Here is a 27,782-nt window from a genome sequence, read left to right on the forward strand (position 1 = left end):
TCCTTTATCTTTTTTACTGAAATGATATCATCAGCTGGACCCTTACCAGCACCTGCCAGTAACTTTCCCCTACAACGTGAATTCCCTCCAGCCCTCCTTGCTCACTTCCCCTCCCCTTCCCTTCTTTCCTGGTCCATCTCAGGCAAGGTCACACTAAAGGGTTGTGTGTGATTCGATACTACCAAGTATCAACCAGTCAACCTAAAAACAGCATTCTTCCTCCCAGCCCAGTGACAGTCAGTGCCCCTGCCTCCCAGGCTGCCAAGACATTGGCAAGCCCATGGGTTGTGTCCAGCGGGAACACAAAAGCTGCCAAGATGGGGCCACTTGGAACCAGGAGGGCCTATGTTTGACCAAAGATCAGTGGACTGACCACTGTGCCCATGAGGTAGGTGTGGGACCATAGATTACACCCTTGCCTTCTACACTTCCATTCAAAAGCCCAACTTCCCAACCCTGGGGCTTGTTCCACTGGCCCCTTTCTGGAAATATGAAAGCCTATACCCTGCTCTCTGAAGTAGATCCTAGAAGCTAAAGATAAGTGGGGGGAATCTCCCCCAGTGAGGTATCCCCAAGAAGTTTGAATCTTTGTGCAGGTGTGTGCCATACCAAGAGATGCCCATGGCTATGACCCAGACGTAGGACTCTGCTTGTGCTGGGGACAATACTCAAGTGGAATGTGTGGCCCCCTGTGCCTAGAAGAACAGAAACATGTCCTGCAACTCAGCTGCCCTGATGGCATCCCACAGACTTTCATCACTGAAGGTGTTGGGAGCCAGGTATAGTGTCTTGAGGTCCAAACCCATAGCCTGTGACTTCTGCCTCTGAAGATAGAACATGTAGGATATGGTTGTGTATAGAGCCCAGGGCCCATTCCTCATGACCCATATCATTGTTACTTCCTCTCCTATAGATGAGGTTCCAGAACCAGGGAAAAGGGTCCCTTGTCAACTTAGGTTCATTTTATAAAACTGAAGTAGAGGTCATTGTGTTTATTAAAGAGGAGGAATATGGTTCAAAAGGACATACTTCACATTGATTCTGCCCGGGGGATTCTGTGAACTATTTGCACTGCCATCTCCCCTCTATCCCTGTCAGGACACTCAGACAGGGCTCAGATAAGGAGTCCCTGTGTTCTTCCCACCTCCCTGATGAGAAAGTGTGTCACTTATGGTGGCTTGAGAAATGATCTGACACTGACCACCCACCCCTCATTTTTATGATTTTTACCTCCTGGACAGGCCTTCTTCACCACGCGCTGTGGGCCATCCCTGCAACTTGGACCAAGGGCAGAAGTCTGTCCCTCTGTATGTGGTCAAGGTAGATAGTAAGGGAGCTGTACAGAGGGAGGCCACAGCTTAGGACTACACTTATGTAAGCCTTGTCCTTCCATTGGCACATGCTTTGACCTTGAGCAAAAGTGAGGAGTAGGGGGTGGGCAGTACCTCCCTTGAGGAGGGATCCATGAGAAGTGCCTGTGAATTTTGATTCTTCACTTTTTAGAAAGCTGAATCCTGCCAAGAGCAAATTAAGACTGACCATCTCCAGGTTGTACCCATGTTCTAGGGAAGACTCTCACCCAAGTCCCTGTAGGTCAGGGAGATCCCTATCTTGTTCTAAAGCTTGGCTTCTTGGGGCTGACCAGACCAGGTCATGAGTTTCTACAGCCACTGGGCCTGCCCCTCACCAATTTCAGGCATCCAGATCAAGCTCCAGGTGAACATCACAGCCTCCCTGTTTGCCCTTGTCCCTCTTTCACTCTCCCCAAGACCCAACTAAAAGTTATCTGAAGAGCAGCTGCTCTCCTTCATGCTTTGACTCTTACCTAGGAAAGTTGAAGGAAGGATATCTGACCTCTCACTGGTTACTGAACCTCAACTCCACACACCCTAAGGATGTGTCACCCCCAGAGCCAGGCATCCAAAACCCCACCATCTGCCTCCAAATCAATGATACACTGGCTTTCCTGGTGACTCATGAACATTACCCAGAGTATGATGTGTGAGTGTCCAGAGCCACAGCCTGCCATCTTGGAGGTTCCCACATCTGCCACCACCTCTAAAATGCATCATACTCCCTGCTATTTCTATCCCCAGGGGCCACTTCTACAATACACTGGAGCAGTTTGACTGGGGGTGCTTTTGGTTCCTGGCCGAGGAATCTCCACTCTCTGAGCAAGGGACCCACCTCTTTCTGCAGCAGTTCCAGCTGCCTGGGGTCTACATTTTTCATCTGAGCAACAACCGGCATTGGAAGATGGTTTGTCTATGATGGTTTGCCTCGTTTGAGACCTTATTCCTTTTCCTCCTCTTTAAAAAAAATAAAACCACATAATAACCACCTTAGATAGATCTTCAGGCAAATTAATGCCCTAGATGTCTCCACTTAAGTTTCAGGGTCTCACACTCCTAACAGATGATTCTGAGGACACCAAGCTTCCCTCCATAGCAGCCCAAAAAGTGATATGCAAAAAGAGGATTGTGAGGACAAATACTCAAATGTGCCTAAAGGATATCAGTGGTAACAAATGGCTTAGGACCTCCGGTTCTCACAAGCCCTGTACTTTATCTTCCCCTCCCACCCTTCTCCTATCCTGAAGGCACATATCCCAAGACCATCTACATAATAATTTATCTCTATGACCCACACATTATGCCTCCACTGATCCAGGTGCTTTGTCTACGTCACCCAAGGAACTTAATATATTAGCCTATTAGCATGTCATCTAATAGGCTGTACTGACCTAGCCCTGGAATATATAGTCAGCTCCCCCTATAAATAGTCATTTGATACATATGAGTTTCCCAGGAAAACCCAGATTCCACACACCCCCACACACAGTCCCAGGTCTACACAACAATCTGGACTATTTGGTTAGTGTTGACATGCCTGGATTGCCACTCTGTCCTCTCGTAAGTCTCTGATAGACAGACAAAGAATGAACAGACTTCTTTCCATGCAGTACCTCTGCACTCTTCCACCTGGGGGCCAATGCTTTGGAGATGGGCCTTTGCCTTCACAACCCCTAGGTATCTCATCCAGACTGGTATCGTCAAGATCCCCAGTGCCCTGAAGAGGTCTGACTGGCCAGAAGTCCTGGGGGAGATCGTGCTGCTCCTGAGACTCTGCCTGGTTTTGTTGGTGAGTAAAGCTAGGGGAGTGACATTGTCATACAACACAAGATTTTTCCAATTCCTTTCCTGTAAATGAGACTTTCGGTCTCTGTTTGCAGTAGACATTGTAATAGTTGTTAAGAGGCAGGGATGAGGAAGGTACTGGCTTAGGTCTCCAGTGCTCAAAGTTTAGTAGGGGGAATGCAGATCAGGAAGCAAATGTCAGCATTTACAATGGCATTTATAGTGAAGGTGTGCCCAAGGGGCCCTGGCTGCACAAAGACTGAGTGATTGTTCTCCCAGGGGCTCATGATAGACTTTCCAGAAGAATTGATCCCTGAATGAAGTCTGAAATAGGAGATGTATAAGAATGTGGTTCCCGTACTAACAAGGGGGTTGGTGAGTTGGAAGGAGGGTTGGAGATAGAAAAAAGGGCACAGTTGACCCCCATATCCATGAGTTCCTCATCCATGAATTCAACCAACCATGGACCAAAAACATTCAGGGAAAAAAAAGGACATCTATACTGAACATGTATAGACTTTCTATCTTGTCATTATTCCCTAAGTAACATAGTACAACAACTATTTATATGGCATTTCTATTGAATTAGGTAGTATAAGTAATCTCGAAATGATTTAAGTATACTGCAATATGTGCATAGCTTATATAGAAATGATATGTCCAAATAATATATCCATTTTAACATAAGGAACTTGACCATCCATAGCATTTGGTATCCACAGAGAGTCCTGGAACCAGTCCCTACTGATACTCAGAGGTTACTGTATTATGAGCAAAGTCACAGAAGCATGAAACACCAGTCACCTGCTTAGGGAATCAAACCTGATACTCCATTTCTAGAGCTTAGGGTGTGAGGACAAGGATAAAGCTTAAATAGTTTGTCTCTCTACCCTAAATTATGGATGCTCTCATGGACTCTGCTGAGAAGTTTGGACTTCACACTTTACACAGTGGATAAGAATTTTGAGCAAGTGAGGACACCTGATGAGACTTGGTGCACTCAAGAAATATGGTGAAGAATAGAGATGGATTAGAGGGGCAAAGCTACAGAGAGCAAGTCCTTTCAAATGGCCCAAGCAGAGAGAATAAGCTCTCTAACCGCAGATGACCAGGGGCCTACTCCTTTCAGAGTCTTCAGAAAGGATGCCTCTCACTCAGCTACCTTTCCTTCCCATGACCCTATTATGTACCCTGTAGTTTCAGTATGACCAGCTCAGCTGGGCTCGGAGGGCCACCCCTTATCCAACCTACAGTATCTATCAGCAAGGATACAACCTTGATGCATACACTTCTCCAAGAACTGGGATGATTTCAGTAAGAAGAGGCCAATCTCAACAAGATTCTGATGCTCCCAGACATGAGGGAGGCCATGGTGAGTAACAACTGGACAAGAATCCCAGAAGTGACCCCCAAATCCAACCGGACAGCTCCTGCTTCGTGTCTCATCTTCCTAAACTACTCATTATTCAATTTCTCTTTATTCTTTCACTTATGTGCTCAGTGAACTTTTATTTAGTGGCTACTATATGCAGATGCTATCAGGCATTAAGAATACACAATGTAGATGGGGAAGAAAACGTCTAAATACAGACTTTCCAAATGGAAATAACATAGCCATGTACAACGTGTCCAAGTTAAGAAATGACCACTACTAGCTAGAGGAATAAGTTGCAGAAGGTAGTGTATATCATGCTGAGGCTTTCATATTCCACCCTTGCTTCTCAAAATATGATTCTCAGGTAGCTGCACTTCAGTTAGCTTGTTTTTCTAGAACATTAATTGCTTATGAATTTCCTGGGGGGCTTCAGAATCAATAGGACTAGGATGTGGTCTGAGACTCTACAACAAATTTCTAAACAATGCCAGTGCTGTTCGTCCAAGGCCATTAGTAGTTACACTAAGTGTACACTATTGAGACTCTATGGATATTTATATTTGGATAGGATAATCCTATTTCCCATCCCTCCACAGGTTGGAGTTAGGAGGCTGAGAAGCAGGTGGACATGGAGTGGTTTGACACAGAAGCCTTCTTTGAGATCCTGCTCCTGATCACTGCTCTGGCAGTGACAACCAAACTCAGCCAAACCAAGGAGGAGGTAACTGTCAGCTCTGGATAATGTGCCCAGCCTATGCTGAAGAAATAAGTGGGGCTAGACATGGTATTCATCTCTGGAAGATGTGGTTATGGGACACAGGACCTAAGAAAATCTTTGGTCAATCAATAAGGAATCAGAAAAAGGGAAAGTCTAAGGCCAAAGGGATAAAAGATTTCAGATCAAATTTAGGACTGATCTTATGAAACCTAGGGCCTTAGCTTAATGGTAGAGAATCTGTCAAGGCCACCTCTGGAATCTCTTCTTAGATTTCCATTCTTGGTCCTTGGTAACCCACCTACATGAGCACATTCATGCCAGTATGTGACAGGCATTGGAAATAAAGACAATACACTAGAAATCCAAGTATCAAAACTGGGCCAGGGGTTCCCTTGGGAAGTCTGTGCTGGGACCCTGACAGTCTTTTTCTATTCCTTACAAATGTTCTGGGCTGGAGTTGGCTCTCTGGAGTCTCTTCAGCTATTGGCAGTAGGGGGCACTACAAGCCCAGGAGTAAAAGGCTAGGTGGCTCCAAAACAGAGTTCACAGATTAAATCCACCCTCTCTCATAGCTCAAACTCCTCTACCTCAAACTTTTGGGTGAAGCTCGTTCCCTGAGGCAGCTGTGGGGTACTCAGTGTGGCACCAGCGCCTCCACTGACCAGCACCTGGGGAGCATGCAGAAGGGACAGCAAGAGGTTGGGCTTTGCTCACACCCTCCCATCTGGTACTGTGCCCTAAGTAACTCCCCCCAGCCACAGAGGCCAGAGCTTCCATCCTTAGCACCTCACTGGCCCCAGGGTCTTCAGCTACAGCCCTCACCACCATCCCTGGGAATTCTACACCCTTTTACCACCACTGCTGTGCTACTGTTCCCCAGAATACTCTGGAGTTCCCAGAGGTAGTTAGGCGTCCTGTCCCAGAGGCCACTATCCCTGATGGCTACAGCCCCTTAAGGTGAAGAGTCAGGATTGTCTCTGACCCAGGTTGCTGAGGTTGTTGCCAGGGCAGCAGAGGAAGAGGCCAGGCAGAGGGCACACCTGGCACCTGAATATGCAGCAAGCCTTAGTCACCAGCTGAAGATCCTTCACCAAGACCTCCGGGCCAGGCAGGAGCAGTGGGCCTCTTTCTGCTCAGCACTGATGGAGGCTATGCGGTTGCTGAAGGCACTGACAGGCTCCAGGCCACAGAATTCCTCCCAGGGTGGGCAGAATCGTGAAAGGTGTGTACCTAGTTAACCTGGGTCAGAATTAGACAAATATGAACTAGGGAAAGTAAGCATGGCTGATGGGAGGGGAGGTCCCCAGCCAGAATTGGCCAAAAAAATGTTCTTTTCCCCTCTCTAATTGCCCCTGAGCCCTGATGGACCCCATCCCATGCCCCTGCAGGGTAGTTCCCCAGATGGACACTGTGCTGGATCACCTGTCCCAGGCCTTACTGCAGGAGGGCCATTGCCTAAAGGCCTGGGGCTTCCTAGGCAATGGCATTGGGGCAGAGCTGCTGAGGCCAGGTAAGCCCTACTCAGCCACAGCCAGGGGCCCCTGGAAACCTACCTGTGCCCTCAACGTGACAAGTCCTGAAGAATGCAAGTTCTACCTCAAGACACCTGTGTGCACAAAGTGGGTGCAGAGGGCAGAGTGGAGCTGGCCCTGCACAAAAAAAAAGGAACCTCAAAAATGGGAGGAAATTATAGCTTTTCAGCTGAGGTAGCATTCCTGAAAATAAAAGCTTGGCTAATAAATGCAAACTGCCAGGTTTGAGAAATGGGGGTTGGCTGCAAAATGTCCCCAGAGGACTTGCAAGTATGCTGAGTTTGGGGAATCCCTAGGCCCGCCTCATTGCCCTAAAGGCTGCTACCATTTCTCTAGGCCCTCCAGTCTCTTCCAGCCTGAAATTTGAAGATATTACATAGGCATGTCCCAAATGTAGACTCCTAGTCTGAACTTACCAAAAGATGAGACCCTGCCCTGGGGGAGCACCACATCTGGGGTTTAGGGTGGAATTCTCCTCAGCAACACTCTCCCCCACCCTGCACCCCATTCACCTCAGAGCCAATGAAATGCCTAGCCAACTGTTTGCTTTCCTACAGCCTTGGCAGACCCTCAAGGGGGCACTGATGACATCAGAGTGAATCCAGTCACCAAGTTGCTGGTCCCTGGCCCTAACTGTGCCATGCTTCCAGCCAATGGCCATGCAGGGCCCATACCTCCTGGCTACTTCATTCACCCTGACACTGGGTGTGTGCTGCCTGAGGCTAGACACCTGGGATATGACCTACTGAATGCTACCTTGGTGCCTACTACTGATTCTAATACTGGTGAGACCTTTGCCCACTAACTTGCCCCCATCTTGCTTTGAGGTGCAGAGATGGGGCAGAGCTCCCTGAGGCCCTCAGGAATGAACTCCCTGGAACCAGGCTTTTGTCCTTCAACAAAAGAGCAGTAAATACTTTCGCCCCCTCCTCACCTTAATGTTCCTTATGGATGTCAAGGGTCCCATGAGTGAAAAGAGATCCTCAATGAAAAAAAGCGGGTGCCATAGCTCCTCTCTGCCAAAATCTGCAGGCAAGGAAGGGAGGCTGCTGTTTTAAGGGGTACTAACAACCTCCCTGTCTCCCTGTCCAGGTGGCGTCTGAACATCAGAAGCTGCCATCATCCCCTATGTGCCCTACCCAACTTGTTCTACCACAGGTTCCCTTCCAGCCATGGATCTGCCCATCCTGCAGCCACGAAGAACGTCACAGCTGGGGGCACTCATGACCAATCCTATAATGGGCATTGAAGTGCCCGTGTTAGCTGTGACTCTGCACCCCCAAACAAGGCAGTGGCTCACCCTTGGGGGGACATACAGCAATCCTCTCACCAAAACATTGGCCCCTCTTGAGTTGGGAGGCCCTATGGAGGATCCAGTCACAGGAGGCATCTCACCAATCCTTAGAGTTGGATTGGATGAAAACACAGGTCTTCTGGCAGCCCTCAGTGCTGTCCTCCTGTCCTCTCCTCCCTGTCTGGTCTGGCTCCCCAATCCCTTTTTCTGAGCTCTCATGTTCTGTTCCAAACTGTAAACTCTGCCCCATTTTACCTTCCCACTCAGAATCCTCCCTCTGCATGTGACCTCCAACCTCCCCTCCCCTTCTCAACCCCTTTGTCCTCTTCCTCACTTCCACTACAGTGACTCTGGGGAAGAAAAAGAGAGGCAAGGTAACTTACAGTAAAAGTAAACCCAGGAGGGCCATTTCTCTCCTGCCAGCACAGCGTACTCCCTACCACCCTCTCTCTCACCCTCTGTTCTGTCAAGTCTTGCAACTCATTCTCCCTCAGGCTGTTGCTCCCCTATCCCTCACCTATCTGGGTACCAATAGTCCCTTTCTCACTTTGCCTTCCTGATTTCTTGCTTTCAGGTCAGGTGCTTCCACTAGGAGGGCTGTGAGATGCTGCTGGGAACCTTATGCTGCCTGGTGACAGCTTTGTGGAGCCACTGAGCAGGAAGACAGTCTGGCTCCAAGGGGCTTCCAAACAGAAGGGCAGGACATTGCCCTGTACAGGAGGGTCGCAGGCCCTGCTGGATGCCAATGTGCTGGTGGCCCAGAGAAGAGTGATTGCAGTGCTCTAGCAGTGCCAGGAGCATCCAGGGCAGAGGGAACAGGGGCCCCTGGAGGCTGCCATCAAGGGCATGAGACAGGCACTGGCCTTGAGTCTGCATCACATCCTGCAGCAGGCTCGGAGACTGGCCAGACAGCTGGAGGCAGCACGTGGCATCGAAGCCAGTGGTGGCAGGATGGGTACGTACTGACCTGGGACAAGAACTCTCAAGGCCTGAAATCCTAAACCCGGAAGGAGCTGGCACTTCAGTGCACCTCAGCTTGAATGTTCAGGGACAGGACTATAATTCCATTGACCATGGCTATGTGTGACCAATGGACTAGAGAAGGGACTCCATGGTTCTATGCCCCATCCCTCTGGAGTACTTAGCTGCATCGCTATCTTCCAATCTCTTGCCAATGTCATTTGGTCTTACACTTTGTATAAAGTGAACATTCCCTTATTATTTCCTAGGATTACCAAATACCACAGCAGGCATTATGACAAACATTTTATAGTGGGGACCCAAAGTTAAGAGAATTAAGTGACTTGCCCAGTCACGGTCCTCCAGTTTGTCAGCGGCAGAGCTAATTCTAAAGCCATCTAGAATCTCTCAAGTCCTTAACTTCCCACTCATAAACTCAGGAAAGGAGTCCAGCCAATTTCTCCAACTCCCCCCCCACAATTCTTATACAAGGAAAAGCAGGAAAAGGAAGTAGGAGTGGCCTCTTCCTGAAGTTTATCTCACTTTTCTAGAAGCTTTCTTCTGCCCATAGTGTGGCCAAAAAAATATTAGAGTTTTAGGTCAGAATTGAGTTGAGTTTTAAGACATGCCCTACTATTAACTTTGGCCCTGGGTAAGTTAATAACCTCTGCCGCTATATTACCATCTTTAAAATGAGGATAAAATGTTCAGCTTGATAGATACAGGTGAAGGACTAAATAAGATATCATTTACATGGAGTCCTTAGCTCAAATTCTGACACATAGAAGGTGCTCAAGAATAGGAGTTGCCTTCTCATTCCACTTCTCAGTGTGGCCTGGAAATTGTTCTCAGCTTCCTGAAAGGGCTGATGGACTCAGTTCTCACTTGCTCCTTCCAAAGCTGGACATCAGGGAGTCATCTTTTCTTCCCTTTAGAATTTAAAATGCCAGGTTGTACCCAAAGGAAACAAATGTGATCTTTACAGAGTAGCCTGTCTGGAATGAGATGCTTTTTTTTTTTTTGGTACCAAGGATCAAACTCAGGACCTTTCAATTGTGAGGCAGGTGTGGCACCACTGAGCTAAATCTCCAGCCCTAGCAATAAGATACTTTGAGCCTGGAAAGACTTCAGGTGGTTTGGCTTAGTCTTCAATTCCTCCTCCCCTCCTCTGCTAGGAATGATGTGCTATCCTGGGACAGAGCTGTGGATCCCAGCCCTGTATGGGATGGAGATCCCAGACTCTGAGGGCTCAGGACTCATGGTGCCCCTCCTGGGTATGCAGCAAGATGGCAATTCTGGTAATGCCACACCGCTGGCAGGCTCAATGGAAGATGCTGATGGTAAAGGTAGGAGGAAACTCAGAACCTCTGAAAGTTTGAGGGGGGTTAGGAATGTGATTTTGTTCTGAGAAACAAAACCCTGTAAAGCTCAGGAGGGGTACTGCTGTTCCAGTCAGTCATTAGCCAAGGCATAGGGTCATTCCAAGCCACCTTCTAGGGCTGCTGAGAGGCAAAATAAAGATGCCCAGAGATCCCCCAAATGCTAGGGCCACAGAACATTCATTCTCCCTGAGAAAATTGGGTCCTTTCAAACACCAGCATTTCAGAAACTCATTACCCACCCCAGCCCCAGGGTCTGTGGCATCAGGAAGCCCTCTACTCCATCTCTGAGCCCCACAAAGGGTAGAAGAAGGTCTAGGGTCTCCTTTGGCTCCCTTCCTGCCATGTTTCCTTCTTGCCATAACCACCTCTTCCTTTCTTACCCCACTCTAGTTATAAAAGCTTGGTATCTCACAGGTCTTGTCCCAATTTCCATTGGGGCTCAAGCCGTAGACCCCTTGACTGGAGAGCCTGGTCCTGTCATTGGTGCTCAAGAGGATCCTTTTGGCAGTGTGGTGGTGCCTGTTGTACAGGTGCTAGAGGCCTTGCCTTGAGGAGTGAGAAACCCTGATCTGGTAGGTAGGAAGAATTTATTCTATTTATTTATTCATTCAGCAACCACATATTGAGAGCCTTCTAGGATTCAGATAATGTGTTAGGAGTTGAGATACTAAGACAACTAGACAGGGCTCCTATGCCCAGGGAACTAGTTAGCCATAGGCTCCAACATGACTGTAATTTAGGAGGTGTTAAGGGAATGCAGATGATGGGCATCTCAAACACATGAAGGAGGGTTCAGGGAAGGCTCCCCAAAGAGATAATCCTTAGGCTAAAATTTGAAGACAGAGGCAGAGAAAGCCACACCAGCCTCGGAACAGCAAGTGCAAAGGTACTAGGTATGAGACCACATATGTTCCAGAAAAATGAGGAAGATGGAGGGACAGAGTCAGCAGAGAGGCCAGTGAGGGAGGCAAGAAGCAAATTCTGAACAACAACCTGTGTGCTCAGAGGCCAAAAAATGTGACTTTGATCATGAAAGCGACTGAAGAATTCTAAGTAGACATATGATCAGATATTAATGTTGTAAGATTTAAATTTGGGGAATATGGAACAATACAAAAATTACTCATAAGCCCACTACATTTTTAAAGTATGTAAATGAATAAGCAAAAGCCCCCCTTCCTTCCTATTACCCCTCCATTGATCTCATAGTATTTCCCCAATCAAGACACTGCTGGCCTCTCTGCCAGTATTCTCCACCAGACTCAGCCACTATTAACAGGTTGGCATGTCTCCTTCCAGACATTTTTGTGTTTATGTACAATCAGCATTCTAGAAATTCCCTCTGGCAGAAGATAGATGCAAGCAAGCCAGACAAGAGCAGGAAGCCCCATCAGGATGGGGCTTCCACCTTTGGCAGATCTCCATCAAAATAAAAATGATTTTGGGTCTTACCATACATTCTAAGTTACAGTTTCAGAAACCAAGATGAATATGGAATAAGAGATTCTTGTTAGAAGCAAAGAAATTTAAATTCAAGTCCTGACACTATTATCTCAAAAATCAGTATGAAAGAATTAAATGAAAGGTTGAGAACTATTCCCCACCATCACATGCCCAACTACCCTGCTCTCCCAAGAGAAAGTTAGGGGAAGGAGGCACAGAGGATGCCAGAGAGGTCAGGTATTAGAAAGAAGGAAGGACAAGGGAGCTTGAAGGAGGTGTGTGATTATTAATGTGCCTGTCAGCAACCAAGTCACTTGCTTCTCCAAGCTTGGTCATGGATACCCAGGAATATTTGAGAAGCTTTGGGGCCCTACAGCCAGATCATGTGGGGCTGTGATCATGTGTATAGGCTTAGAAAAGCCTAAATAAGCTGGACATTGTAGTGGGACCTCCTGGAGCGGGAGCTGAGAGCATGACAGCAGTACTGGCACCACCAGGAACAGGAGGAGGAACGCCTAGTGGAACACCTAGAGTACCTGAGCCAGGAACTCCACGGTTCACGCAACAACATCAGGCTGCAGGTGAGGTCACAGGAGCTACCTAATGGTCCCCACCTATCTTCCAAGACTGCCACAGGTTTCTCTCTGAATGTTTGGAGTCCTTGCATATCCTCCAGCCACAAGAATAAAATCCATGTCAGGGCAGACACAGTCCGAAGATTCCCTAGGCCTAGGCCCTAGATATTGGGCAACTCTATGAGCTTTAGCAGGACAGAGGGGAAGTAGGAGGGACTAACATCAGGTGGTCTAGCCCAGGGTTTCTGGTTTCCCTTCATGGATCATTGCTTTACACATTCTGTCCTATGTAGCTGAAAGCTTCCAAGGAGGCCTGTGCAGCCCTGGAGGGCTGCTGCCTGCAAGAGACAGAGCGGAGAACCAGAGCTATGAGCATGCTCAGCAGCCCAGAGCAGGGCCTGCTCTTTCAAGGTGGGAAAGCACCTCCTAGATCCAGATCCCCACAGCAGGACACTTCTAGGAATGATGCCAACACCCACAGCTGCCTATAAGTTGAGGGTGGGGGAGGAACCCTCTCACTCTCAAATATGCTCATCTCCCCAAAACTCTTGGCCAAGCCTAAGGTCATACCTGGCAGGTCCCATGTCTCCAATTCACTTCTGTCTTTTCTTTTCCCTACCCTAAAATGGTAGCCATTACTATGTGCACTTTTTCTCTGTACTTTGCAGCAGACAGACAAGAGTGGGAAGAGGAGGCTCAGGTGGCACTGGGCATGAAGAAGGTCCTGCAGAAGGTCCTGCAGAGTTTAGAGCAAGCAGCAGCAAAGCTCAGTCAAGCATCGGTCAGGCTGCAGGGCCAGGAGGAAGAGATATGGCTGCAACAGGGTAGGAATCAGAACCCACAAGTCGGGAACCATCCCAGGAAGGTAAGCTTGATGCTGACAAGGGGACTCTATGGGATAAGCACATCCGCCTCTGTCATTACATGGTTCTTCAGAGCCATGTAATATCCAGGGTGTGTGGGCCCAAAGAAGAGTAGATGGGCTAATAGGGAAGGAGGAGGAACAATAAAGACAGTCCATTTTAACTTGGACATTATGTTTCCTGCATTCTAGGTAGTCCAGCATCTTTCTGATGCATTCCAGAAGATGGTGAGGGAGAGACAGAACGTCTTAGACAGGGCCCGTGGTCAGCTGCAGTACCAACGGGAGCTGAGCCTCCTCCAGCTCTTGCACACACAGGTACTGACCTCTGGACTTGGTCAACAAGATCTATATTTCTGTTTCTGATGAGGGCTTCGAGAGAAATTCTGAAAGCAGCCTTATGGGCCTATGGAAACCAAGCATAGAATTCAGTTCTGATTATTTCATTCTAGATTATTGCCTCAGGAACCCCTGTATGTCTGGAGAATTATCCTGCAGACAGATTCTATGGAGCAGTCACTATTTCTTTCAGGAACCAGGCAACTGCCTGCCCACTGTTAATCGCATTCCTGAAAATCCTCACTGCAGTGGTAGAGGGAGATCAAGAACACAGTCTAGGGCTGGAGGATCAAAAGCCAAGAGCAGGTGAGACTGGTTATTCATCTAACATTCAATTCTGCTGCCAATCCTTGTTTATATTTTTATAAATCCTTATTTATGCTAATTCCTAATACAATTAGAGCTTCAGGCACCACAGAAGCAGGCCACAGTAGGTTCTTTAGGAAGGACATAGAGAAACCCAATGTATTAGTAATCTATTGCTGCATAACAAATCATTCCAAATTTTCATGGCTTAAAATAACTCACAGTTTCTGTTGCTTAAGAATCTGGGTATTCAGAATAGCCAAAGCAATTCTAGGTAACAGAGACATGGCAGGGGGTATCACAATCCCCAACCTGAAACTATACTACAAAGCTACTGTGATAAAAACAGCATGGTACTGGCAAAGAAACAGACTGGAGGACCAGTGGAACAGATTAGAAGATGCAGAAACAATGCCAGACACACTCAGCCATCTCATCTTTGATAAGGGAGCCAAACACCCTCACTGGAGGAAAGATAGCCTCTTTAATAAATGGTGCTGGAAAAACTGGGCTTCAACTTGCCAAAGATTAAAACTAGACCTATATCTCTCACCATGCACTAAACTAAAATCAAAATGGATTAAAGATCTAAATATTAAAATAGAAACTCTGAACCAGTTGGAACAGAGGTTAGGTAGAACTCTTGAAGACATTGGTGTAGGAAAAGATTTTATGAACAAAACCTCAGTTGCCCATGAACTAGCACAAACAATCAACAAGTGGGATCTCTTCTTATTAAAAAGCTTCTGCACAGCAAGAGAAACCACCAGCAGTGTGAAGAGACAACCCACAATGTGGGAAAAAATCTTCACCTGCTCTTCCTCAGACAAAGGTCTACTATCTCGAATCTATAAAGAACTTAAAAAGATCAGACCTCCCAAATTTAAAGACCCAATCCAAAAATGGGCATCTGAAATGAACAGACATTTCTCACACAAAGAAGTAGAAATAGCAAATAAATACATGAAAAAATACTCAATTTAACTGGTCATTCGAGAGATGCAAATGAAAACAAGGCTGAGATTCCACTTCACTCCAGAAAGAATGGCTGCTATCATGAAATCAACCAATAACAAATGCTGGCAGGGCTGTGGGGAAAGAGGAACCCTGCTCCACTGCTGGTGGGAGTGTAGACTGGTGCAAGCACTGTGGAAATCAGTATGGAGATACCTCAAAGAACTAGGACTGGAAGTCCCATTTGACCCCGCTATTCCACTGCTGGGGATCTTCCCCAAAGAATCAAAAGAATCATACCACAGTGATATCTGTGCACCCATGTTCATAGCAGTGCAGTTTGTAATAGCTAAAACTTGGAAACAGCCCAAATGCCCATCAACTGGAGACTGGATAAAGAAAATGTGGTTTTTTTATAAAATGGAGTACTACTCAGCCATAAAAAATGAGAAATTAGAGACATTTATAGCTAAGTGGATGCACGTTGAGGCGATACTCTTAAGTGAAATAAATAGGACACACATGTGTAAATACTGAATAGTTTCTCTGGTGTGAGAAACTGAAAGTGTAAATAAGGACTAAATGTAGAATAGGTCATGTGAAATAGGAAGAAAAGGGGCAAAGGGGAAGGAAGTGGGAGGGCTAGGGGAAAGGATAGAAGGGAATGGGATTAATATGAGAAAATGGAAAAATAGGAACAAAATCTTTGTAAATAGGGAGGACTGGAGGGGTTGAAGGGAGGGCTGGGCAAGGGTGAAAAATAAGAACCAAGAGAGACTATGTAAAGGTGCAAATTTCCAATGATGAATGTCATTATATTGTATACCTAAAATGTACCAATGATTAGAATGAATAATCGATAATGTAAAATAGGAAGAAAAGGTCCAAAGGGGTAGGGGTAGTGGGAGGGGCAGGGGAAAGGAAAGAAGGGAAAGGAAAAATGATGAGAAATGGAAAAAATGGAAATAAAGTCTTTGTAAACAGGGAAGGGTGGAGGGCGTGAAGGGAGGGCTAGGAATGGGGAAAAAATAAGAACCAAGATGCATTATGTAAAGGTACAATTCCCAGTGAGAAATGTAATTGTGTTGTATACCTACAATGTACCAATAAAAGAATTTAATACAAAAAAAAAAACGAATCTGGGTATAGGGCTGGGGATTTAGCTTAGTGGTGCCACGCCTGTCTTGCAAGCGCAAGGTCCTGAGTTCGATCTCTGGTACCAAAAAAGAAGAATCTGAGTGCAGATTGCCTGGATATCTCTGGCCCAAAGTACCACACAGGCTGGAATCAAAGTATTATCCAGGGCTGTAGTCATCTCAAGACTTGTTTGGGGAAGGATTTACTTCAAGATCACTCTTGTGGCTGTTGGCAGTCCTCAAGTCCTAAACTGGCTAAATGGCCAAAGACATCAACACCTTGCCACATGGACTTCATAAGACAGCTCATAGCACAGCAGTTGGGTTCCCTCAGAGCAAGTGAATAAGTAAGAATATGCAACATGGAAGTCACAGTCTTCTTGTGTCAATCTCAGAAGTGATACCTCATCACTTTTCTATATTCTGTTCACTTGAAATGAATCAATAATTCCAACCTTCAGTCAAACCAGGGAGATTATGCAAGAGTATTAGACACAGATCATGGAGGATCATCAAGGCCATCTTAGAAGCTGCCTGTCACACCTGGTGCCACATCTGAATCTTTTTGGCTTTTGCCATATTTCTACACCTTCACTGCACTATCATATTCCTCTGTTTGGTGCAGATAAAGTTGACACCATCTGGGCCTCACCATTCTCCATCCTGAAGAAAACAGACATCTGGTCCCAAGCCCACAAAGAAGGAGCTGAACTGCAAGGACAAGAGCATCATGAACCAGGTAACCCCCTCTTCCCTGATAGCCCATTAGAATTATCATGGGGCACTGAAGGCATGTGCTAATATAACCCTCAAGAACTAGGAATACCAGAATCCTGCCTTACCAATAATTGACTTCTCCATATTGCCATCATAAGATTCCCAATAGATTTTCCCATACAAAGAATAACAAATAGGAATTAAAGCACCACTATAATTATAACTTGGCCAATTTCCAAGTGGGAATTCCTAAAGTTCCTCTATCTTTCAATTGCTGAATCTTACTTGGAATTTTATCCCATACCAATCAGCCACTTCTATTAAAAGAAGTTAATGGAAAAGTGTATGACACAGGGAGAAAAAAACAAGGGAGAGAAAAGAAGAAAAGACCTTTCCCCCAAAGAGACTCCAGATTACTTCATCATGACTACCCCTTAGAATTGGAAGTCAAAACAGAAAGTAGTTGGTCTGCTCTGAAGTGTCAGGCCTGTTTCAACTCACCCATCTCTCAGGCAGAAGAGAAGTAACAGAAGACTAAGTGTGTGTCTTTCCAAAGACCATGATGCTAGCACAGTTCCATGAATAATTGCAAACTTGAGCAGAGATCAGCAAACTATGGCCCACAGGCTAACTCCAGCCTGCTACCTCTTTTTGTATGGTGCATGAGCTAAGAATGATTTTACTTTTTAAATGATTGGGAGAGGTATCAGAAGAAGAATTTAGGACCAGGGATTTAGCTCAGTGGTTCCACCACCTGCCCCGCAAGCGCAAGGTCTTGAGTTCAATCCCTAGTACCAAAAAAAAAAGAAGAAAAAGAAGAATTTATGGGGTACTTTACAATATGTCATGTACTATGCTAAATCTTTAGATACAGTAATTCATTTCATCTTTACAACAATCTGATGAAGTTGGTACTATTATTTATTTTACAGATGAGGAAACTGAAGCTTCTGAATAGGTCAAGTAAGTAGTCAAAGACCACATCGCTAATGTGTAGGTTAGCTGGAATTCAATCTCAGGGAGACTTTTCCCAGTACCTGTGCTCTTAAACCTACTTCTCCACATAAAAAGCTATCAAATAATGTAAGGACAGTGCTAGAAGAGAGATGCGGGTAGTATATTCTGGTGAGTCCCCAGGAGGGCAGATCACCATATTGGAGAAGTGAGAAAAAGCTTCCTGGAGAATGATTGCCTACTTCTACCATGACAATAGGGAGCACTCAATTTAAACTCCAATTTTGGCTCTTAGATGGCAAAACCACCTGTCTCTTTATAGAAAAAGTTTACTGACTCTGGAACTTGACCAATCTTAGGATTAATTCCTCCTCCCTCTGATGGGAACTGAAAAGAGAATGGGCAGAGATGGGTTCACCTTTAAGGATTCCCACTTCTACCTCAGCCTTCTTACAATTATATTGGCTTTATAATTCTAAAAGCAATTTCATGTACATTGTCTTATTTATACTTAGTAAACATAGCTCTAATTTTATAAGATAGTGAAATTATACACAGATGAACCAGTGCTCAAAGAAGTGAAGTGACTTTCTCAGAGTCTTCTGTCTGTTAGTTCTTATTACCCAAGCCATTTTTCATTGTCCTCCCAAGAATAAAAAGACAGTAGAAATGTTTAAATATCTATTTAGAACTCTCTAAAAGTCCATTAAAGACATGTTTGTAGGCAAATAAGATTTTTTTAAACAGCCAAAATTTACTTAATGATTACTATGCACCAGACACTGTTCTGAGTGCAATACTTCTAATCTGCTGCCATCTTCTTTGGGCCTTCCTTCTGGCTTCTCTGTTCCTATTGAGTAGACTCAATCACCTGTCCATGAAGATAGGCACAAAAGTCTAAGGCACAGTACATATATAGCATGGGAAGATATGTGGATAGATGATGGATAGGTAATTGAAAATAAACCTTCTCCTTAGCTGAATTATGCTGTAATAGTGGTAGCAGTAGTAGTAGTAACAGCTGTAGTTGTTGTTGTTGTTGTTGTTGTTGGCATATCATTACCATACTGAAAAAATCAGTGAAGGGGCCAGGGATTTAGCTCAGTGGTTCCGCTGTCTGCCTCGCAAGTGCAAGGGCCCGAGTTCGATCCCCGGTATCAAAAAGAAAGAAAGAAAAATCAGTGAAATTAAATTGTTACTGGCTTCTCTTGATTTCTCCAGACTCAAAAAGCTTTTTGCAGGATCTCCTAAAACCTCAGACAATGGAGAAGAAAACGCTAATAACTGTGCAAACCACAAACCTTTCTGCTAGGGAGTTTGTGGTTTATCGACACGGCCTGTCTGTCCTGCATCTCCTCATCCCCCAGCTTCATGTAAGTCTGGTTTCTGGTCTCTATGGAGCAATCACCAGGGGAGCTGAGGAGGGCAAAGTGGCCAGGAGGAAGCCCTGAGGGAGTGGATCTTTCCGAGGATAAAGCACTTGGGGCAGTGATCTTTCTATTCACTAAAATGAATTAAGTACTTTCTAGATGCCAGAAAATGTAAATTGACTTAGAAAGGTAGTAAATTAATTATCACGGCTAACATAAATATTAAATATGTAAATACCCTTTCCATTTTTCTATAGTGCATATTGAATCTATTTAGCCTGTTACGATTTAAATTGATGTTTCAATGCATTTAATTCCCATTAATTTGCTTGATGGTATGTAGCTGAGGCACATGAGAGTTACTTAAGAAGGAAATTGGTTTGTTTTTGCTTTGCTTGTCATTCTTTTCAGGCTCCAGAAATCACTCTGCAGATTGTTTCTCATCTTCCTGCCATGGAAGCCTCCGGCAATGCCTTCCAAGGTTCCTTCTTCTATCAGGTGCTGTAAATACATTCTCAGATGTGGGTTTTTAAACTCTAGAGTCTAGTAAAGATAAGGAGAAGCAAAAAGAACATTTCTCTCTCTCAAATCCTGATGCATTTTATTCTTCCTTAGAAATAAGTCAATTTAAAAAAAAAGAAATAAGTCAATTAACTAAAGCATAATAAATGACACTGAGTAAGAGCTTTCTCTAATCAGTAAAATGAGTATGCACTGGCTCACACTCAGAGAAGCATAATGGCTTTGTGCCCATTAATGGATCTTTGCCACCAAACCCTGTGGTTCCAAACTGGTATTTCCCATAAGACTCATGGTTTTAGCTTCAGGAAATCTTGCACAATCAGCATCTTCCTATTTAAGAAAAGGATCTAAATTATTTCTGTCTTATTAGTTCCTCAACTATGTTAACTGGAAGGGCCTTCTGGTAATTCTAAGCTGGCATATATAGAATTTAAACACTGATGACATTCTATTGGCAAATGATTCTGAAGAGGAAATACAAGTCAGTGTCAGAGGACGAGAAAATGGCTTATATTCACTTCACTAGCAGATTGTTAGGGAATTGAATAAGACCAAAAAATACTTACACATAGTACTCCCCAGACATTCTTTCAACTTGAACCTCAAAGCAACTCTATGAATAGGCAAGAATTTAATCTCATTTTACTGATAGGGAGACCAACCCATGATTCACTGAGTGATGTGTGCCAGACACTTAGCTAGATGCCTTACGTGTATTATCTTATTTACAGCTTCCAGCAACACTGTGGTAGGTATTCTTGTTATCTCCATTTTATGGGTTGGAGAATTGAGGTCCAGAGAAGCTAAGTAACTTGCCCAAAAACACAGCATTAGGAAGAGTTGAGACTCAGGTCCAAGTGTATTTGACAGAAAAGTTATTCTCCTTACCCCTACCACATTCAAGGGACAGATCTCAGGTTTTCCAGTCTTCTCAGGCTTTCCAGTGCCAACCTGCTGCCTCCTTAAGAGAATTAACAAGGAAGTTATTTCAAACCAATTGTATAGGTGTGAGATTTGAGAACCTGACTTCAATAAAAGCCTGAGAGTCCTGTAAGATAGTGATTCTCAAACTGTCCTCCCTGAGCCTTCTGCATCAACCACCTGGAGACATGGGTAAAAAGGAAATTCCTGGGCCCCACCCAAAGCACACAGAACCAGAAATTCTAGGACAGACTCCAGCAATAAAAACACCCCCTTTAAAGCTTTAAAGTTTTAAAACCATTGCTTAAGGAAACAGTGATTAAAGGGCAGTACAAGAGACAGACACAGAAGTAACCTCTGAATTTCGAAGTTTGTTTTCTAAGATGGAGGTAGCAGGAAAACTTCAGGGACAGGAACAAAATGACTTATTCAAGAGAGTTGAACTAGAACAATAATTTCTCCTGACCTCTGAATCTTCCTTTCAGTAAATTTCCATTAGGCCCAGGTAGTTTTATTTTAGACTACATAAACCTAGAAAAAGGAAAATGTAAGACCGAGGGCCTTACCAAACACTCTGAGGAGCTGACTATAGTGAAGCACACCCAGGAATCCCAGTGGTGCCTTCAGAATGTAAGACCGAGAGCCTTACAAAATGCTCCAAGGAGCTGACTACAGTGAAGACCACCCGGGAAGGAACACACCGGCCAAGTTGGGAAACAGACCTTTATTAGTCTGGCCAGAGGGCACTCCCGAAGCAAAATAGCTTAGAGAGGCAACTGGCTCAGAATCCGAGGCTGTTTTTATAGGGGGTTGAGGGGGAAGTTAACATATCAAAGAAAAGGGGGCAAAGGTCAATGGTCGACTGTCACATATTGATGGTTAGCAGACATCTGCAGCTTGTTCTAACAATTGTGGTGCCTGGAATATCAGTTCCGGATAAACAAAGAGTTGAGTAGTTTACTCTGGGACCCTAGGTCGGTTACAGATCCCTATCTAGCATCTCTAGACTAACAAGCATCTCCATCTATTAATTCACATTTTAATCACAATGGGGCTGGAGAAAAAGGGGCAAAGGTTATGCAGTCCCACAGAAAAGGCAGTGGAAATGTTCCCTGAGGCTGACATTTATTTGTTTGGGTATCTTCTCCACTCAGAGTCCTGAAAATACATTGTATGTTGGTAGAGAGTGTTTGGAATCTGTGGGAAGCTTTGTTCGGCTGTTGATCCACTGCCTGGCCCACATTGCTGCTGGAGATCTCCACCAGGACTCCAACCCCACCTTTCTGAGATCATTTTATGAGGTATTTATAATACACACACAGGGTTTTTGGGGGGTTTTTTTCTTCTCTTTCTCTGTGACTCAGACTCTATTCCTCAGAATAATAAATGCTTTAGGCTTGGCAACATTTCAAATCTGAGTCCCAGTGGCAGCTACTTGATTCCTACTGCCAGGCAAGGAAGAGGGTTTCCCTAATCAAATTTTCTATAGCAGCATACAGCAAAATACATGCACTATTCTATCATGGAGCATACCTATGGTTAAAAGGATGTGCCACTTGACAGTGGTCCTCCTGTAAGAACAGCGTCTCAGATTCCTGTTGATATTTACTTGTCACTTCATAAACCTCACCAGAACTGCTAAGGAGAGGACAAGTGAAGATGATAAAGCTCAAGCCCCATTTTCCTTTCAACTATTATTTTAAAGCTTTAATAGCAATTGCTAAAAGTCTTACTAATCTATCCCTTCTTTTCCTTGACCAGGGGCTGAAGGCCTATTTCAGAGAAGCATTCTCTACCACATTGCAAATGTCAGCAGTTGCCTGGGATAGTAAGCTTGACCAAAGCATAAGTGCTATTCTCCTGGAAGAGCAGCCCATTTCTGAAAGAGAGAAAGATATTCTCTCTAAACTCATTGAAAGGAAGCATGGGTGTCATTTAGAGCCAAGGTCATCAGAAGAGGTAATAAACTTTATCTTGTATATCACTTATTCTTGGTTAAAATTGATTTGTTCACAAAGACGATGCTTCAGTGCATGACCTATTCCGATATTTCTAGCCTCCCTAGGTGGCACATTGCCTTGACACTTAGCCTGCTTCTCAAACTACATATGACAATGTTTGTAAAATCTTGTGTTCTACAGGGTAGATAGTGGTTGCATGAATCCTTGAGTTATAGGGATTGCAAATGCAGGTCCATATTTAATTTTATGTCTTATTAACACATTGTAAATAAGTAAGCGGAATTCCATCTGTAAAACTCATTGTGACCCAGAAACTAAATTTAGATCTCCAAGTGATAGCATATTTACCCAAACTTGCTATTCTATGTAATATGCTATTTTCTATGCAACCTTGACAATGGTATTCTTTTTTCTTCTTCTTCTTCTTTTTTTTTTTTGTACCAGGGATTGAACTTGGGTCCTTGCACTTGCGCAGGCAGCAAAACTACTGAGCTAAATCCCTGGCCTGGCAGTGGTATTCTTTTTGGGGTTTTTTGGTTTTTGGTTTTGGTACTGGGGATCTAACTCGGGTCCTTGTGCTTTCAGGGCAGGTGGCAGAACCACTGAGCTAAATCCCCGGCCCCTGTGGCAATGGTATTCTTAATAGTGTTATTTAAAGCACTTTTATAAAAATATTATCATCTAAACCTTTTAACTATTAAAAATAAAAGATCTTTGAGATGTAAGATAGTTGAATAGAGGCACCCAGCATTCACTTCCTCCTCCATGAAGAAACCAAATTAACAAGTGTAGAGCTGCATTTTGTGCTGAGTGACTGTGGAAGAACACTGGAAATCAAGAAAGGGACTAGAACTTTGTGAGATTCAGAGGACTTGGATGGCATCATAGAAAGAGCTTCCAAATAACCTGGCATCTGCCATCCTGGTTCCACAGCCAGGAAGGGGGTATATCCCCCTTTGCAGGGGTTAAAGGAAGGAAGAGAGAATCCTAGCAAATTCTATCAGTGTGGATCCTGGTAATCTTAGCTACTGGAACATGCCACAACCTTCACAGGCTGGCAGCCTACTTAGATAAGGAAGTTCAAACCAGCACAGCAGCCTTGCTATGGAAGAGGATTTTATATCATCTCCTAGTAAACACCCAGAGTGCTAAAACTAGGAGCTATCTTGAGAAATGAGCTATTGTCTGAGTTTGAACTGCTCTAGGAGTCCCAAACCTTTGGATATTCCCGCCTCTGGGACTGTACAGACTTTCCACTGCACTGGTATAGGAATAGCTGCCTCATAAATTCAACTTGGTCCAATAGAACGACTGACCTCACCCCACTGGATGCCCTGCAGGGGACAGGTATTACAACACAGAGGGGATTGGAGGTGCTAGCCTCAAGAATTAAAACATGGCAACCTCATAGGCCAAAAGCATGGCCAGCTGCATATGAACTTGTGCTAGTGCTAGGACTGAAGAGAGGGTACCATGCAGTTCCCCACACACACCCTCTACCCTGTGCACTATGCAGTTACCTGTTACTGACAGATCAGGGAGGGAACTCTGTGGTTCTCACTGCTAACATGCCCACAGAAGCATGTAGAGGTCTCCTTGAACAACTCTATGGATTTTGCTATCAGGCACCCACTACAGCTAAAGAAGTTTGCAGGAGAAGGATAGCATGGGCTTCCGTGCCAGGGGGCATACACAGCCAAAGAGGGCCAAGAGGAACTTTGCCAGGTACCAGCTGCAGTCCTGCTCCCAAACATGAACCACATGGGCAGAGAAGACCACAATTCCTGCTGCTGCCCTATTTCCAGCACCTTGTCTGACCATGAAATGCTATCAGGACTGGATATGAGCACCACAGTGAAGGTGCTACAGCTCCTGACACCATCTTTCCCATGCAGTGTCTGAACCCACACCACTGACTGGTGGCAGGATGAGTGCTTCAGGCCCTTCATGACTTCTGGGGCTACAATGCCAGAGGCCTTTCTTAGTGGCAGAGTTGGCAGCAACAGTGCCTAGGGAAATCCCCATCACCTGATAGGGCCACCATTCTTATCATAGAAGCCACAGGGTGAGGACCCCATCCACTGCTGACTGTACTGTACCCACCTAAGTGGGTAATGTCTCCACTCTTGCATAATCCACAGACAGTGGGTCTTTCTGACTCCACTGTGGAATGGGCAAAGACATTAAATTAGAGCCAAAACAGCTACAGGGAGACTGCATTATAGTAACCAGCTAGAAATAAAGCCAACACAGAATAACAAACCAAAACCTCAAAACACATCTCCAGGAGAAAGTTTTCTTCTAGGAAGTCCACACCATAAAAGTATATATATCTTCTACCAGATGTGCAAATTTCAACACAGGAGCAAGAGAAATATGAAAAAAACAAGATAACATAACACCTCTAAAAGAACATAAAAACTCTCTAGCAACAGATCCCAAAGAAATTGATATGAATATAATGCCTGATAATTTTTAAATTCTTTTAGGAATTATTATTAAAATTTCAATGAGATCCATCAGATATAGACAGTTAAATGAATTTGAGAGGCAACACAGGATACGAATGAGAAATTCAACAACAACAAAAAAGAGATAGCGAAAAATAACAAAACCACCAATATCTTGGAAATGGAGAGCTCAATACAAGGTGTGATCAAAAATACGGTTAATGTTTCAGTCTTAAAAATTTTTAAATGTATTACAGTACAAGACACTTTACCACCCACCTCCCGCAAAACACTCCTCTTCACTTACAAAGCAGTTCTGGAAGTTCTCTTTTGTGAACCTATTTTTGCGGCTGCCTCCATCTCATGAATTGAATAAAATGCTTATGGTAATTTCTGACAAATAAAAACATGACAGTCCTCATCTACCTTATTCACCTGATCTTACAATATGCATCTTCTGGCTCTTCCCTAAAGTCAAAATAACTATGAGAAGTAAACATTTTGGATCACTTCAGGACACCAAGATAGCCACAACATCACAACTAAAGACACTCAAGAAAGAGGACTGCCAGAACTGCTTCAGAAAGTGGCAAGAACACTGAGATAAGTGTGTTCAAAGCAAGGGGGTATATTCTGAAAGGAATTAATGGCAATATGTCTTCAACTTCAATACTTTTTAAATTTAAACATTTACCATATTGTTTGATCATAACTCATAAATCAAATAAACAAGAGTTGAAAGCCTTAAGAACATACTAGATCTTATAAAAGAAAGAATATCTGAACTTAAAGACAGGTCCTTTAAAGTGTGCCAATCACATAAAACTGCCCCCAGCACCAAGGAGCAGAGCTGTCCCCAGCACCCAGGAGGAGCCTTCTGGCATACCATACCACCGGCCCCAGCAAGGAGGAGGTGAGCCCTACAGGCACCAGCAACACACATTCCTCCCCCAGCCCCCCAGTAAAAATGAGAACACATGTAAATAAGTTGCAAAAACAGACTCCCATACCACCTACAGCAACCCCAGAGGGAAATGAGATGGAACAATCTGATACTGAAACACCTGGACTCCCTGAACTGGCAATAAAGAGGATCTGGAAGAAATGAAATCAAAAATACTTTCTCAGATAACAGCAGAGATTATGCCCATAGTGGAAGACATGACTAATAAAAATAGAGGGGACACAGATAAAAAATAGAGGAGCTGAGGGACATGATGGAATCCCAACATACGAAACAAATGGAATCCATAAAACAAATGCAAACAGATTTCCAGGAGATGAAAAATTCCATTGAAAGTTTACGCAGCAGAATGAGCCAATGTGAGGACAGATTTCAGATATAGAAGATAAGATTGCAATTAGTGACCAGGAAAAGAAAAATATCTTCAAAATAGTAAAGGATGATGAGAAATCAATCCACCAGCTACTAGACAATGCAAAAAAGAATAACATAAGACTGATCAGAGTCAATGAAGAAACAGGAAAGAGTACAGACAACATAAAAAACTGTTCACAGAAGTGATGGCAGAAAACTTCCCAAGGAGGGGAAAAGAACTTGACATACAGATAAGTGAAGCATATAGGGCTACAAATAGCCTTGATCAAAAAAAAAATCTACACATAGGGATATAATAGTTAAGATTCCAGAAACCCAACAGAAGAAGAAAATTCTACAAGCAGTGAGAGAAAAGAAACAAATCACATACAAAGGAAAGCCCATCAGAATCACAGCAGACTTCTCAATGCAAACCCTCAAGGCAAGAAGAGCTTGGAGGGATGTATTTCAAGCCCTAAAGGAAAACAGCCTCCAACCCAGATTGATGTACCCTGCAAAACTATCTTTCAAAATTGATGGAGAAATAAGATACTTTCATGATAAAGAGCACCTCAGGAACTTCATGAATATCAAACCAGCACTTCAAAAACTTTTAGACAATGCCCTAGGAAAAGACAATGAGGATCACAACCCCAGGAAACCCAGCAGAATGAATCCATTGGGCGTGACAAATTAAACGCAAAGGGGGAGAATCCAACAAAAAGAAAAAGTCATGACAAGGCTTTTAAAACTTTTAACTTCATCTCCCTGAGTGTATAATTCAATCTTGTTATTGTACTGATTAGTATTTTTCTGATTCTAGAGTTGCACACCTTTCCTTGTGCTATACTGGCTATTTATCATCTTCTTATGTCTACTTTTTAATTGGGTTGTCTATTAATGAGCTCTAAGAATTCTTTATATATTCTGGTCATAGGTTATATGCATTGTAAATATGGTCTGTTTAAGGACTACTTTTCATTTTAATGATGTCATTTAAAGTTCTAAATTTTGATGGAATCTCATTTATCAATTTTTTTCTTTTATACATCATGTCTTTTGTATCCTAGATAGTTCTTGCCTACCCTGAATTCATAAATATTTTCCCTTATAATTTCTTCTTAAAGTTTTATACTTTTAGGCTTTCATATTTAGGTTCATAGATCCCTTCAAGTTATTTTCATGTATGGAAATAAAGGGTTGAGGTTAATTTTTTATATACAGATACCAGGTGTTCTAGTGCCATTTTCTGAAAACACTATCTTTTCCTCTGCTCTTGAATTGAGTTTATATTCTATAAAATGCTAATGTTAAATAATCTTTCAAAACTCAGTGGACCATATATGTGTGGTTCTATTTCTAAATTCTCTGTTTTATTCCAATGATCTATATCTTTTCTTATATATACGAACACTGCCTTGATTACTGTAGCTTTAGAAGAAGTCTTAAAATTAGGTACTAAATGTCTTCCAACACTGTTCTTTTTTAACTTTTCTAGGTCCTTTGTACTCCTACATAACTTTTAAATTTCAATATCCAGTTCTTCATTTAGCAAG

The 27,782-nt window shown here is 43.9% G+C and overlaps 1 protein-coding gene across 1 annotated transcript in view; it reads left to right on the forward strand.

Annotated features, from left to right (window-relative positions):
• Positions 1-226: 226 nt before the first annotated feature.
• LOC110344314 (uncharacterized) overlaps positions 227-27,782 on the forward strand; it is a 42,766-nt gene continuing 15,210 nt past the window's right edge. Inside the window, 28 exon segments of the mRNA XM_087212225.1 lie at positions 227-388; positions 597-779; positions 1,222-1,338; positions 1,623-1,716; positions 1,830-2,001; positions 2,097-2,259; positions 2,963-3,008; positions 3,011-3,141; positions 4,335-4,509; positions 5,109-5,233; positions 5,803-5,928; positions 6,217-6,452; positions 6,619-6,740; positions 7,320-7,547; positions 7,855-8,190; positions 8,631-9,011; positions 10,192-10,362; positions 10,813-10,970; positions 12,285-12,422; positions 12,710-12,827; positions 13,085-13,281; positions 13,471-13,596; positions 13,731-13,923; positions 16,639-16,752; positions 18,906-19,057; positions 19,466-19,552; positions 21,652-21,798; positions 22,259-22,456. Coding sequence (XP_087068351.1) covers positions 281-388; positions 597-779; positions 1,222-1,338; positions 1,623-1,716; positions 1,830-2,001; positions 2,097-2,259; positions 2,963-3,008; positions 3,011-3,141; positions 4,335-4,509; positions 5,109-5,233; positions 5,803-5,928; positions 6,217-6,452; positions 6,619-6,740; positions 7,320-7,547; positions 7,855-8,190; positions 8,631-9,011; positions 10,192-10,362; positions 10,813-10,970; positions 12,285-12,422; positions 12,710-12,827; positions 13,085-13,281; positions 13,471-13,596; positions 13,731-13,923; positions 16,639-16,752; positions 18,906-19,057; positions 19,466-19,552; positions 21,652-21,798; positions 22,259-22,456 — 4,542 coding nt within the window. The 5' untranslated portion in view covers positions 227-280.

The sequence above is a fragment of the Heterocephalus glaber genome, unplaced genomic scaffold (genome assembly GCF_053883595.1).
Source record: "Heterocephalus glaber isolate CG9 unplaced genomic scaffold, H.glaber_assembly_v1.0 deba00001429, whole genome shotgun sequence".
In the NCBI taxonomy this organism is placed as follows: domain Eukaryota; kingdom Metazoa; phylum Chordata; class Mammalia; order Rodentia; family Bathyergidae; genus Heterocephalus; species Heterocephalus glaber.